Below are 14,396 nucleotides of genomic sequence, written 5' to 3'. Positions count from 1 at the left end.
AGGTGTAACTGTTTCATATTTTAAATTTGTTGATGGGAGTATGCAAATTAGAATACTTGCACAAAAATCAATTTTCATTGAGCTATTGAGTGTTTGTTTATGTACATGATAAAACTGCACAACAACAAAAATGACTGATATACAGCTTGAGAAAACAATATGCTATACAGCTCTCAACCAGGAAAAATGAAAGCAATTAAATACATCATCAAAGCTTGGCTTATAATGTTAAACTCTGCATTCCCTTTCGCTTAGACAGGTGAATACTACCTGTCTAATGCTGATAGAAATGAGTTTTGGGTTCGTCTTGGAGTTTGACAATTTTCATCCATCCTTGAGTTTGGTGGTGGTGGTGGTGGTGAGACTTGAGGCATTAGCTCAGATAATCTAATTCTTTCGTTGCTAATCCTATTCTGTGAAACAAAAACAAGAGTTCGGAAATTTTGTTAATCATGTGCTCTTATCATGAACATAAATAATCAGCGTTTGTCGGGTAATTTGCAATGAAAATCCCTCAATTTTCTTCTCTTATGTTAAGACCTGTACATAAATAATAATAATACTATTATTATTCTAATTCACATATCATGTTACCTGTGAAATCACAAAGAGCAGCTGATACATGTTTTAATACGTGACATGACGTTATATTAATGCAAATTAGAAAAAAGGCTCATGTGAGAGAGAAAGAAGTTGAGGGACTGCCAAATGCAAATTAGCTGCATTAGCTAGGAAGTTTAAACCCAAAAGGAATGCAGAATGATATGAATTAATACCTTAAACGTCAAATCCTGGCATTCTCTTTCCATTGAAGTGAGTCTGTTTTTCATTTGCTCAAGTGCCTCTTCGGCCACCGCAGGGGTTATATTGGATGCAGATTTTGTTACTCCTGCTGCCTGGAGGTTTCAATAAAGTGAGATTCTTGAGTGGAAAATGAAAACAATGTGGCTAATCGTTACGTGCATACCTTCAAAATGCTGGTGCACAAGCCTAGCAACTTTTGTGCTATTTGCATCCTATCATCCTCGGTTTCCTGTAGGCAGATTCATCTTATATAATAACTATTAACTATGATTACTGAACAAAGAATGAAGGTTCTCTCTTTAGCACAAACCTTTAACTTGTTCATTAGTTGGTGTTCCTCATCGAAGTCTATGTAGGAACTTTTTCCAATTGAATTGCGATAATGTGCAAGTTCTTCTTTCACTCGTGAGAACATATTCTCAGTGCGCTTCAGCTTAGCAGTGAGGTCTTCATTTTGAGTTTTAAGCATATTGTTCTCTTCCTATTGAACCAGAACAGATCCACGTCAGGTTGGTTGACAATGAGAATGAGAATTACAGAAACTAGAGATGCTATGTTTTCGTTAGAATTCACCAAGTTCAACAAATTATCAATTTCATTTGGTTAAGATACTTAATGAATTTTGTCTTGCCTTGATTTTTGTATGATGATGAATGCGCTGCTGGATGTTTTGCTGTCCAGATAGCTTCTTTACTTCACCTTCAAGTTCCATCACTCTCTTCTTATTATTTACATTCTCCATCTGTATAATGGATTAGCAAGGAAGGAAGAAAACAAAAACGTTAAAAAAGAGAAAAATAATGTTTAATCTACTGAAAAAAAATAATCCAAGTCTTAAAATTTAAACCTTTAACATTTCATTTTCAGCTTTGAGCAACTGATCTCGCTGATGAAACTTTTCCAATGCAATTTGTGCTGCCACCATCTCAGCCCGTTTGCGATCTATTTCCTCTAGCCATCTAGGAAATAAAATGTGAAAATTTCGTAAGTGTGATGCAATATATATCTTTTATTGTTCCTTCAGCATTATTTTCTGAAGTAAGACAATCTTACCCTCGCCTCTCCTCAATAAATTCATTGAGCTGCTGTTTGAGCTTCATAACCTCCTGCGGTTCATATACAGACAATAGGGTGAGATATTAATGTAGAGCATTCAGTATTTATCCCCAATTTAGTCAACTCAAAGCAAAGAAAGGATACCTTTGGTTGAGATTCTGAGCTAAGTTGATGTTTCTCTGCTATTTTCTGCAGTTGCTGGTTATCCAACAGGGACTGCCATTTAACCAAAAAAGGGAACATAACTAAACAGGCTCACTAAAAACTTTATATTGGTGTTATTTATTGAAATGGAGCATCCCAAAGTCATAAGTTGAGTCCAAAATTTCACTAACAGACACAGAATAATGGTAAAAAGCTTTTGTTTTTTGGTTAGGTTTATAAATAAATTTCAGTTCAATGTTTTTTCCCAATCCGAACCAAACTAAAAAATGAAATGAATCAACAAGTTCAGTTTGATTTGAACAGTTTGAAATCCTTGTAAATTCGGTTTGTTTTTGAAAACAATATAGAATTTTGGTTTGGTTATGCACACCCTATCTATGAATAATTAACAAAGTTCATCAGGTAACTTACCGCATAATTTGTCATATCTAACTTCACACCGAGTAAATCTCGAATAACATCATGGGTCATGCTCTCAGCGGTAGCTAATCTTGCATTTAATGCAAACACCTGGAGAAAGAATGAACTCATATCATAACATAATTGATGTGGATATAAGGTTGGTGTACATTAGCATTTGTAAATGGCTACCTCCTTCTGTCGACATACTAGAAGGGATTCTAGCTCTTCAACATGCGATCTAGCGGCAGAAAGCTCCTCATCCCTTTCAGATTTTATTTGCTGTGCCAAACCCAACCCAATGCATTTGAAGGGGGAACCAGATCCCCTGGACTTGGCAGCATTTTTCTCCAACTTGTTTGATGAAGAATTTGCAGTGTGGGAGATATGAGCTTCAGGTTTTACTTGTTCAGCCATTGCTTCCAAGGACTTGAACTGTTTTCAAATTTGTTAGACCAGAAACTTTGAAGCGAAAATAGTAAAATTCAAATCCCAGCTTACCTTGTGCTTATACTCGCTAGCCTGGGCTTCTGCATGCAAATTTAACTCGGAGATATGTGCCTTGCATTCGGCAATCTGCATATTTGGCAGAGACCTCATTCAAACACACTAGCATATACAACTTGGTTCAGTTATCATCTGAACAAGACAGAATTAAAGTATTACTGTAAAAGTGCAAAGAAAGAGCTTTACCTCTGCATCTTTGTTAGCTATATCCCTCTCAAGAATTTGTAACTGCTTCAGGGATTCTTCCAGGCTTTTCTCCCTCTCATCTAAAAGACTACAGGAGAACACATACCGCTGAATTTAAGCAACAAGTCCGCATCTAATGATCCAGACTACATTTCAAGAAATATGATATACAATTGATCTAAACCTTTTCATGTCGCTGTCGGCACTTCTAACATTCTGCATCTGATGATTTAATGCATGAAGCTCGTCTTCTATTTCCTCTCTTTGCAATCTTTGCCGATCAGCTTCTCCATTAAGAATGTCAACCTAACAAGTGAACACATATAATACACATAGGTCAGCAAAAGATATTCATATTCTTGGAACGAGTTCGGAATTTTTCACAAAAAAAATATCAATCTAACCAACGTGGATGCACTGGACACAGTCAGCATAAAAACCCGTGTCCTTACTAGATCACTTATATATCTAACCTTGCTTTCCAGGACATTTACAGTGCATTCTAGCTCTTCAACAGATCTCTCTAACAGCTTCACCTCTGCCTCCTTTTCATCAGCATAAATCTTCTTAGATTCAGCAATCTAGAATTGAAGTTGACCAAACAGAATTAGGAAATATGTAAAGGCAGGATAATTCTGTTCAGGTTACTCATGGTGTTATAATGCGAGCTAAACATTAGCAGTTACCTGCTGAGCCTCCAATGCAATAGCTTCATTCTCTTCAGCCCAAGCCTGTACATTTACAAGTTTTTCTTTCAAAATATGAAGCTCTACTTGAAGCTGATCTCTCTCAGAAGTAAGTTCATCAAAGTCATTCCTTAAAGATTCAATTGTACTATTCATTTGACCAAAAGCATTGCTCAATTGTAAGAGTTCCATCTCCAAGCTCTCTGTCAGATTTCTTCTCTCTGTCAACTCCTGCTCAAGAGAACATTTTGCAGCTAAGGTTTCTTCAATTTGAGTTCTCAGCTCCTGATTCTCAGAAGTAGACATTTTCACAGACTTGGCCTGCGTTTCAATATCCAACTCAAGAGCAGAGATCATTCTTATCTTCTCCTGCAATTGAGCTTCAAGCATCTGACTATGAGCAACAGCCTCATCAAGCTCGGCTGACTTCACGACAAGCTCATCCTCCAAAGCCTCAAAGGAGGCCATCATTTCCTCAATATTATCCTTTTGATCCTTGGTATTAGACGCCGACTCTTGTAGCAAGCTTAAATCAAACAATAGGCCTTTCATAATTTCATCCTTCCTTAGTAGTTCATCTTGGAGACTTGTGTTTTCAGAATTCCTCATCTCCAAATCTTTGAGAACTAAAATGTTCTCTGTTTTCAACTTCAAGATCTCACCTTTAAGTGCCTCATTTTCCTCTAAGGTCTCCCCTACTTGAGTTCTCAACTCCTGATTCTCACAAGTAGACAATTTCAGAGACTTGCCCTCATTTTCAAAATTCAACTCATGAGCAGAGATAATTCCTATCTTCTCTTGCAACTGAGCTTCAAGCATCTGAGTACGGGCAACAGCCTCATCAATCTCGGCTGACTTCACGACAAGCTCATCCTCCAAAGCCTCAAAGGAGGCCATTATCTCCTCAATCTTATCCTTTTGATCCTTGGTATTAGATGCCGACTCTCGTAGCAGGCTCAAATCAAGCAATAGGCCTTTCACAATATCATCCTTACTTAGTAGTTCATCCCGGAGACTGGTGTTTTCAGAATTCCTCTTCTCCAAATCTTTGAGAGCTAGAATGTTCTCTGTTTTCAACTGCAATATCTCACCTTTAAGTGCCTCGTTTTCCTCTAAGATTTCTTCAATCTGAGTACAAGTAGACATTTTAAGAGAATCGACTTCCTTTTCAATATCCAACTCAAGAGCAGAGATAACTCCTATCTTCTCTTGCAATTGAGCTTCAAGCATCTGACTATGGGCAACAGCCTCATCAAGCTCGGCTGACTTCACGACAAGCTCATCCTCCAAAGCCTTAAAGGAGGCCATCATTTCCTCAATCTTATCCTTTTGATCCTTGGTATTAGATGCCGACTCTTGTAGCAGGCTCAAATCAAGCAATAGGCCTTTCATAATATCATCCTTACTTAGTAGTTCAGCCTGGAGACCAGTGTTTTCAGAATTCCTCGTCTCCAAATCTTTGAGAACTAGAATGTTCTCTGTTTCCCATTTCAAGATCTCACCTTTAAGTGCCTTGTTTTCCTCTTCTAAGCAACACATCCGGCTCAGTTCTTCAAATTTATTGTCCAGCTCAATTCGAAGTGTGCTTGCTGAAGTTTCCAACAGGCAAATGTCCTTCTGCATCTCCTGGTTCTGTTGATCAAGAATACATATATGACTGGAAGCACTCTCTAAAGCACTTTCTAGAGCTGTTTCTTTGGTCTTCAAATCCTTTATAAATATTTCACATTCAGTTTCAACCGTTTGAACCTGGTTCAGCAGCCTCTCTTTAGCTTCAGTAATTTCCATCATTTTCAATCTTTTGACATCAAGTTTCATTGTTTCATTGGCTATCAACAGTTCATTGATCATGATATCTGCCTCTTTCATGGTATCTTGGGTCTCTTCAAATTTGGCAAATATACAAGAAGCTTCAGCTGCCTTTTGGGCAGCAACTATCATGGCATCACCAACTTCCAGTTCAAGAAACTGTATAAAATTGTTGAAAAGAAAAGATAGCTTAGTGGGTCACTTAACTGAATGCTTATTCTCAAACATTTCAGGTTAGGATACAGATTATCAATCATTCAAAGCAAATATTTAAAAGATCTAACAAGCTACCTCTTTTGTTTGGCACCAACGAGTTCCAATTTCTTGGACAATTTGTCCAAACCCCTGTAGCTTATGATTAGCAGCAACTATCTTCTGTTCAAACTTCTTTTCAAACTTACTCATAATTGTTTGAAGTGCAAGCAGTTGAGTTGTGATGCATTTCCAGCTCTCTTGACTATGTTTCTCAGCCAACTGTATTTCTTCTTTCTCTCTATGTAGTCTCGCCACATCCACTTGTACGTCTCGCAAACTTTCAAGGGCAGACTCTATTTCTTTTTTGAGAAGAATAATAGTAACTTCTCGATCACACACGTCCTTGGAAGCCTTGTTAAACTCATACTTTTCAGAACTGCTGCATGAACTGTTTCTTGTTTCAGATCTTAACTCCTGTCCGGCATTTGTCTGCAACAATATCAAGATATAGCAGGTAAACCTAACTTCTTTCAGAGACAACCGTGACATACAAGTGAATGTAAATGACCTCTAACTGAGATGAAAGGAATAGCATTAGCTTACCCCTCCATTGCTGCTGTCAAGAGGCTCACAAGTTCCTGTTAGTTCATTCATTTCAGGACTTATGTCATGCTTCAAAGAGAGGCTTGAGAATGACCTGAGTGATGAAACACCAGTTTGCAGCATAGTTAGTTTCTCTCTCGTCTTCAATATGTCATTCTGTTCAAGAGCGTCAAGCTTCTGTTCCATACCATTGGCACGCTTCTCCTCCTCCAACAGTCGTTGTTGAAGTTTAGAATATGTCTCTTTCAAATCAACTAGTTCCACAACCAAAGGTCCACTCTTTTCCTCCGCCTCTTTGATAGCAGCAGCCTGGCCATTGACAAGCTCATCTTTCCTCTTATTGATATCTGTTAATTCACAAAGTTGAACATCCTTGTACTTCAATTCAATTAGATTATTACCATTAATTTCAGACAGCCTATTTATAATCACAAAAGCAGCTGTTGCACAAACTGATGCTTTACTAGCATTATCTTCTGCCACCTTCACCTGGTCCTCCAGCTCTGCAATAGTAGATATTTTTTCTTTTAACAAAGATTTCAGCAGAACAACTTCTTCCTCCTTTTCCTTGCACTCTTGCTGATGAGCTTCATTAATTGCCAGTGCTGCTCCTCTCAGTGACTTAAGCATGCACTCTACGTTGTTTCTTTTACTGTTTGCTTCCTCTAAACAGTTGCCAAGTTCTTCAATCAACAACTCCTTTTCAGAGATGATTCTGATAAGCATGCCAACCTGTTCAGAAATCCAAATCCTTTTGTCTGGAAATGAACTTGAGATAAGATCAACCTGATCTGAGACATGCGTAATTGCATCATGCCCATCTGCAAGAATTTCTGTCATCTCACAGGTTAACAATTCCCATTCATCAGATATTTTCTTCAACTCCCCATCTTTACCCTCTAGCTGTTCATGTAACTGCTCATTGTCTTCAGCTAAGAGAAGAAACTTCTCATGAAGCTCTTTTAATTCAGTTTCGAGAAGCACCATAGACTTTCTAGTCTCCATCTCTTTGGAATGGCAATCATGGACCTGCTTCTGAAGAACGGACAGTTCTTCCTGCATACAGACAATAACCTCAGCAGTTTCAGCTTCTACCTGCCTACGAACTGCATCCATCTCTTCTTCATTGGTTGCCTGAAAGGTACGATCATTTTGGTACCATTTATTCAGTCTCTTTGCCTTCTCAAGGGAACCTTGCATCCTATTCAATTTTGTCTGTAAAGTAGAGCCGTCGCCCTTTATATGATCAGATGGGTGATCTCTTAACTCCCTTCTAGAAAGTTGTTCAGTCAAAGCCATTATTTCAAGCTCTTTCTCCCTCAAAAGCTCCATATAATGACTGTTGCTTTTTCTTAGGTGTTCCATCTCATTAATTGCCAATAGTTGTTCAGACTCGAGGGCTTCAACAACTGATTTCGCCTCATTCAGTTCATTAGTTGCATCCTCGCATTGTTCACTAACAAACAGAAGTTTTTCTTTGGCCAACTGAAGTTCTTTACTCAAGCATGCTGTCCTGTTTTCTGCTTCATCACAAGATGATCTCTCTTCTTTGAGAATAATCCTCAAAATGTCTAATTCCAGCTGTAAATCTAAAACCTCTTCTGCACATTTCATCACTGAAGCTTCATGCAAGCTGTCCACCTTATTCTGAGCTCTCATAGGTGACCCAATCTTAGAATTTACAGCTTCTGAGGAATCCTGGAAGTAACAAACAGGCTTCAGCATATGCATGACCAAGGACAACAAAGGAGAGATCAATATTCATGCATATAATTTAGTTCCTGCTACGATTGAGGCTGCAGGAGTTCAAAACTTGAAAATACCTTAATGGTTTTTATGTTAACGTCTTCACTTTGGGCAGTAGAATTCAGATTGTCTAACATTAATTGTAGACCATTTATTTCTCTACAAAAGATGAGGAATAACAAATGTATCAGTAGAGCAGTAAACTCCTTGCAATAGTAAATAAATTATGACTAGAAAAAAAATATCAAATAGATCTTACATCAGATATCAACTGCACAATAAAAGTAATTGAAGTTCCTTACCTACTTAATTTCTGATTCTCTTCTAAGCAAGAATTTAGGTTACCCCTGCAGTCCTCTAATTCTTTGAGGGCATTTTTTAGCTGAATTTTTTTATATGAATAAAAAAAAAGAAAAATTATTAGTAAAATTCCAGGAGAAAACAGTTATATAATTCTTCTTTAAGAAAATATTTAGCCACCTCTAAATGAAGAGACTTAACCCCATTGCCATTGCACATAGCATCCTGCATCGATAAATGGAATAACAACACAACCAACCAATAAGAAAACGAAAAGATACATGCTATAACATCAAAATTTGCCACTGTAGCTGAATGAGAATGCAATGAATGCACCTACAAGATATACAGATTTTTTTTGTTCAGTAAAAACCAACTAGGTTCTGTAGAGAGGGGAGAAGATTAAAGGTAATGGGTATAAACCTGAGATTGGCCGGCCTCACTTGGATGGTTATAGGGTAATGCTTTTCCATTGAGATAATGAATAAGCTGCAAAACCCAACTTCTTAAGATCTAAGGTTTCGTTATAACAAAGACAATGAGATGAAATACTGATTTCCAACCCCAACTATACCTGTTCCCGAAGCGTAAATACTTCATCCATAAGAATATCTCTCTCGCCTTCTTCATAGAATTCTTGAAATCTAAATAAATAGTCCAAAATTAGTAAAAAATGGACCATCTTAAGTCCACTTTTGTGAAAAAACAAAGAAAAAATACCTTCTGAGTTGGTCCAGCAGCCTTATATTTTCCAGGGCAAAGCGAGTTACTTCAGGATTTTTATCTAGTTTAGCTTGAAGCAGCTGAATTTCTTCAGAGAGTGCTCTGTTCTCTTGAAGCAAATAAGTATCTTGAGGAAATGAACCGCTAAGAAGTGACTCCATTTTTTGAATTTTGTCTTCCCGAAATCTGACCATCATTTTTGTGCTCCTGGTTTCTTCCTCTCTATGACGAACCTGAGACAGTCAATGTCAGATAACTCGGCTTAAATTTTAATGGGCATAGCGTAAGAAAAGGATACGATTGGAAGATTAATCTGTAATAAAGTTAGGGGGACTACCAAACGGTTCAGCTGCTCAATCTCGGCTTCAAGTTTCTTAATGCAAGTCTCAGCCATCTGCTCTCTTCTCAATGCACCGGCAAGCGTTGCCTCCAAAGATTTCAACTGTTTTGGAATCAATCTTTAGTGAAATGCAACATGTGCTTAAAGTATGTAACGAAGTTGAGGAAAATCAGGTATGCTATCCAGGATGATTTTTTAATATCACTTTAGCATGGTAGAGATGGAAATATCCTGAGAGCAAGTTAATGATATAATAGACAACAATGTATCATTTTTTCCGTGCACTGAAGAATGTTCTGTTTTGACATCTAGGATGAGGAACGCCGCATCATATCAGTTAATATGTTTAGATAGAGTAAAAACTAGTCCAAGTAAGATATAATCGCCATAGTATATTGACCAATCATCATAATGCAGAATCAGACCTGCTTGGTAGACATTCTAACAATTCCTTCTGATTCAATCCCAGGTGAACCATCAACCTGTTGTTGATCTATTCTACACGTGTTCTCGCCGCGAGGAGTATCTTGCACCTGAGTTGAATTAAATGACAAAGACCTGGAGACATTTTGACGTTTTAGAAGAGAAAGCTCCTCCTGTTCCACAAAGAATCAAGTGACCTCAGATAAAGTTATTAACAAACAATAACATAAAAAAGCAAATTTAATAACAAAAAAGTTGTCAGAAGTTATGTCATACTTTTAGAAGCCGTATTTGATGCTGTAAGGCAATGACATCCCCAGTGGAATCTTCATTCACCACAGCCTATATCACAATTAAAATCATGAACAGAGTAAAATTGACCAATTCCACTGAAAATTAGTGCATTGACCGAGAGCCAAGCTTACATTGTTTTGGATAAGTTTTGCTCGTTGAGCAAACTTCAGTGTGTTAAGTGTTTCAGCTGCACAGCTGCAAATCGTAGAAGTTGAAGGAAAGATTACTCACTGTGCTACCATTAACAATTTCCAAAGTTTAGAAACTAGTAAAGCAGTACCAAACAAGTAAACCAACCAGATAGAAGGACTGACGTTGGCTATGATCATTGTTTTTGAATTTCCACCAAGTGAATCCTGAATCATTTAAGTACCATGCATTACATAATGACTGAGAAGTATAATACAGAAGAAGATAAGACAGCAAGATTAAAATTGACCTGAAGAAGGAAGGTCAACCTTGAGTCCCTGTAAGGCACGTGTCTTGGCCTTCCATTGGACACGTCAACGAGAATCATGATTACATGACTGCAATAAGGAAAGTCACATCCTCTTTAATCACGGAAAAGGAATTGCACCAAAAATAACGCATGAAAAGCAAAAGTGAACGAACAAAAAAAAGCAATTGTTGCCAAAAGAAATTGGTAATAGTTGCAGTACCCTAATGTGGACAACGATTTGTTTATGTTTGCAGCTTCTTTTAGACGCTCACCTTCTGCACCTGAAGTTTTCTGCCTGTAGTTGATGTTAATATTGTCATGATTCATGGAAAGCATCACACAAATATACAGAACATGTGTTGCTCACATAATTTGAAAGCCATGCAATTACCTTTCTGAACCAGCAAGATCAACCAAATTCAATCTAGCAAATCTTAGGTTAGTTGTGGAATCCTTTTCCCATCTACTTTCAATTACACAGGTAAAGACACTGTGGGACCGACTGCTTTCTCTATTCATATTTGTTGCAGCAACTTTCCTATTTAAAGACCCCTGCATGCAGATTTTTGTTTATTGAATCACATCCTCGAAAGTGAAAGTATGCAAGTACATATTGAAGATTCCAAGGTGAGAGAGGGTAAAGTCTATGTACTACCTGAGTCAATAGCTTCAGAATGTCGCTTACAGTATGAACTTCAAATTCAGATAGATTTTCTACATAGACGCCTTTCTTGACGTCCTCTCTCAGCTACAGACCAGTAAAATAGCATAAGCAGCTTGAACAATTTAAAGCAATTACTCACAAAAATTGAAGCTTACAAGCAAATTGGTAGATGAGGGATCAAGAAGATCAGTAATTTGTTCATTGTAAATCTCTAAGAAAGAGCATTTGCAGTAATATTTAAGTCTTTCATCCCTGCGACTTTCTTCTTCCTGCAAAACAGAATCAAGTTACAGCTAAAAATTCATACGACCATGTATGCAATTTAAAAGAAAAATGGCAATATCAGGGAAGAGTTTGTACAGCTTGAATCCTTGCAAACAAAAATTCAAATATTCTTGGTGTCATTCCGCGATGTGCGCTCGGCCTGACTTCTAAATCATCAAGTTCACCAAGCATTGTGTATGTCTTCCCGCTTCCAGTCTGCACGGGCTCACCCTTGTTAAATTATAATGAAATGGATTTTCCTGTAAAAAACTCTTGTGTACAAAACTCCTGGAAGATTACCTGACCATAGGCAAACATACAGCTGTTGTAACCAGACAAGCAATTCTCCACCATGGGGAGACATGCCATCCTAAAAAGCATTTCCTACAAAAAAACAATATGGCACTAGTTAGCTTTTCCAATTGCTTAATTGATAAACTTAACTGGTTTCATCTTTCAAACCAGACCTGATCTACTGTTTCACATGCTATATGATCAAATGTGAAGCGAGTCTCTGGTTGCCCAATCCAAGTAATACTCTGTGCACTTTCTTGTTTCAAACACCTGTTATACCCATGCATACTCTTCTCCATACTATTGGGTGGGCGCACTCGTATGACAGCCTAGTTTAAGTCATCAACAAACAACCGTCAGCATAACTTTTCAAAGCACAAATTTCACCATTCAAACAGAATTCAACATTTTAAATGTGGCAAGCAACATTATTTTCTTTCAGACATTCCTGAAGAATAATCTCATTGTTCAAATTAGTACTTGGTTCTCCACTACGAGTCTTTCATAAGCTATATATATATAAGAGAAACTACCTGTACATTATGATCCATCCAAAACGATGGATTTTCTTTAAGGTCAAAATGAGGAACTTCAACAGAATTAACAAAAGTAGTACTCAAACCACCACCAGAAACCGGAATTCCTCTATACAAAGCAGCTAAGTTTCCTCCAGTACCACTCCCATCAACCTTACTCCTAAACCCCGAACTCATCGGAGGCTTAGAAACACTCTTAGTAGGCGTACTCTGAGTCGAATTACACTCCGAATATCCCGAATTCGCCCTCCCATAATTACTCTTCGCCGACCTAGGAGCTAAATTAGTCAACCCTCCTCGGCCTTCATCACGCAATTCACCAAGCTCACTATTGTTCTTCTGAGCCCAACCAAATCGATGCTGTTTCGCATGCTTATCCGGTGTACGGAGAGGCAATGCGGACGATCCACAATTTTTAGGTTTAGGTTTCGTAGGGGTTTTGTCGATCCTACTAGTTCTAGAAGCTTCCTGCTCAATCTTAGGCTCTTGAATCGCGTTTAACGGAGGCCTGGAAGAAGAAGACGACGACGACGAGTCAACACTCACTTGACTCGTGAGTGAATCTCGAGTGTTTAACGGTACATTTTCTATATCTTCTTCGTTTTGTTTCCCGAAATTCCGTCGCAGGAATTTGAAATCTCTCAACATCCTGAACAAAAATAAAATTACAACTCCATTTAAACAAACCTAAATTACATAATTTAAAAAAATAGAATCAAAGAATTACCTGAAAGTGGAATTGAAGAACAAAATCTGGAGATTTCTTGAGACTGAAATTGTTTCTTAATTGACTGATTTCAGCTGAACTTCTTTCAAAAAATAAATAGTAAAAAATTAATTGATTTCAATTTCATGAAATATAAATCTTCATCTCTGAATCTTGATTTAGCTTTGAGCTTAAAGCATCATCACTGTGACATTGTATGAAAAAATAAAAATGGGTAAAAGTTTGAATTGGACGGCTGAGATTGAAGGTGAATTTGAAAATGACGGAGCGATCAGTGTGTGCGTCGCGGTTTGGGGATTTGAAATTGAGAGGGTCTTTTTGGTCAAAAGATAATAATAAATTTTAGGGGTTACTATTACGAATTATCATCAATGTCTCAATTTCAAATTTTAACGGCTATATCTCGAAGACGATTTGTGGGTCCAGATTCCGATCCGGCCCGGCCCAAGTTAAGGTAACAAGTCTGGACCTTTCATTAATAATCGGCCTGCTTTGGAAAGCCATGAAACGTGTTGGACTTACCACACGTATATAAATTAAAATAAATAAATATCTCACTTGAACATATATAGTGTCGCTTTACGTGTTTCACACGTGTCTCGTAATATGGCTCGTGAAATTATTATAATTATATTTATTATGAATTATGAAAATTGTATTTATGTTTAATTAATACAGTCTTGTCTTTAATTTTACTGACAGCAGCGGGCGTTCTTTTGTTTTCTCCTGAAAAAGACGTCTTCGAATTGGAGGAAGTCAGCAGTTAAAGGGATTACAGCAACTATTTTTACGGATTTTGCCTTCAATTAACGGCAACGATCAGTCCTTTTGGTTGGGTAATCAAGATTTTCGACCGACTGGAATGGTGAAGCTTATATCTTTGCCTTCGACATCGCCTCTGTCCGTTCAGCATGCCAAGTCAGGTTACTTCTGGAGATTTAAGGTCCCTCCTCATATTCTCTTCTTCATGTGGCTGCTTAGTAGGGACAAAATCTCTCCTAACATTATGTTGATCAGAAAGGGTATTCTCAGCTCTGATCTTTCTTCTTGCTTGACTTGTTTAGAGGTAGAAACAAGTACTCATATCATTCTCCATTGCAAAATTGCTATTCACACTTGGAATATCATTCATCTAACACCCTGCACTTTTCCGGCAATGTTCTCGTTGTGTTTTCGACTTGAATTTGAATTGTTATGTGTTGGGACTAGCATATGTGATACCTTGGTTGTGTCGCG

General features: G+C 37.6%; 1 protein-coding gene across 4 annotated transcripts; it reads right to left on the bottom strand.

Moving 5' to 3' along the window:
• Positions 1–53: 53 nt before the first annotated feature.
• Positions 54–13,498, bottom strand: LOC126680643 (kinesin-like protein KIN-12D). 4 transcript variants are annotated; one of them, XM_050375791.2, is made up of 38 exons: positions 13,161–13,495; positions 12,431–13,082; positions 12,071–12,226; positions 11,904–11,987; positions 11,700–11,819; positions 11,495–11,608; positions 11,331–11,423; positions 11,067–11,227; positions 10,896–10,970; positions 10,676–10,763; positions 10,534–10,592; positions 10,368–10,431; positions 10,219–10,284; positions 9,945–10,115; positions 9,517–9,621; positions 9,177–9,412; positions 9,031–9,100; positions 8,880–8,945; positions 8,637–8,681; positions 8,459–8,538; positions 8,234–8,315; positions 6,411–8,126; positions 5,904–6,296; positions 3,804–5,771; positions 3,591–3,698; positions 3,302–3,423; positions 3,118–3,205; positions 2,926–3,000; positions 2,617–2,859; positions 2,437–2,535; positions 2,005–2,076; positions 1,858–1,910; positions 1,652–1,763; positions 1,436–1,546; positions 1,115–1,285; positions 968–1,033; positions 777–896; positions 54–413 (listed from the first exon to the last, which is right to left on the bottom strand). In XM_050375791.2, exons 2-38 carry the CDS (start codon positions 13,079–13,081, stop codon positions 267–269), a joined length of 8,250 nt encoding a protein of 2,749 aa, XP_050231748.1. In that variant the 5' UTR covers position 13,082; positions 13,161–13,495; the 3' UTR covers positions 54–266. The 4 variants fall into 4 exon arrangements, with proteins under 4 accessions (XP_050231748.1, XP_050231749.1, XP_050231750.1 ...); XM_050375792.2 differs by having other exon boundaries at positions 6,411–8,108; XM_050375793.2 differs by lacking the exon at positions 8,880–8,945.
• Between the last annotated feature and the right edge of the window lie 898 nt (positions 13,499–14,396).

The sequence above is a fragment of the Mercurialis annua genome, linkage group LG5, assembly GCF_937616625.2.
Source record: "Mercurialis annua linkage group LG5, ddMerAnnu1.2, whole genome shotgun sequence".
NCBI lineage: Eukaryota > Viridiplantae > Streptophyta > Magnoliopsida > Malpighiales > Euphorbiaceae > Mercurialis > Mercurialis annua.
Note: the sequence above shows the minus strand (reverse complement) of the source record. Positions and strands in the feature narration are given on the sequence as shown.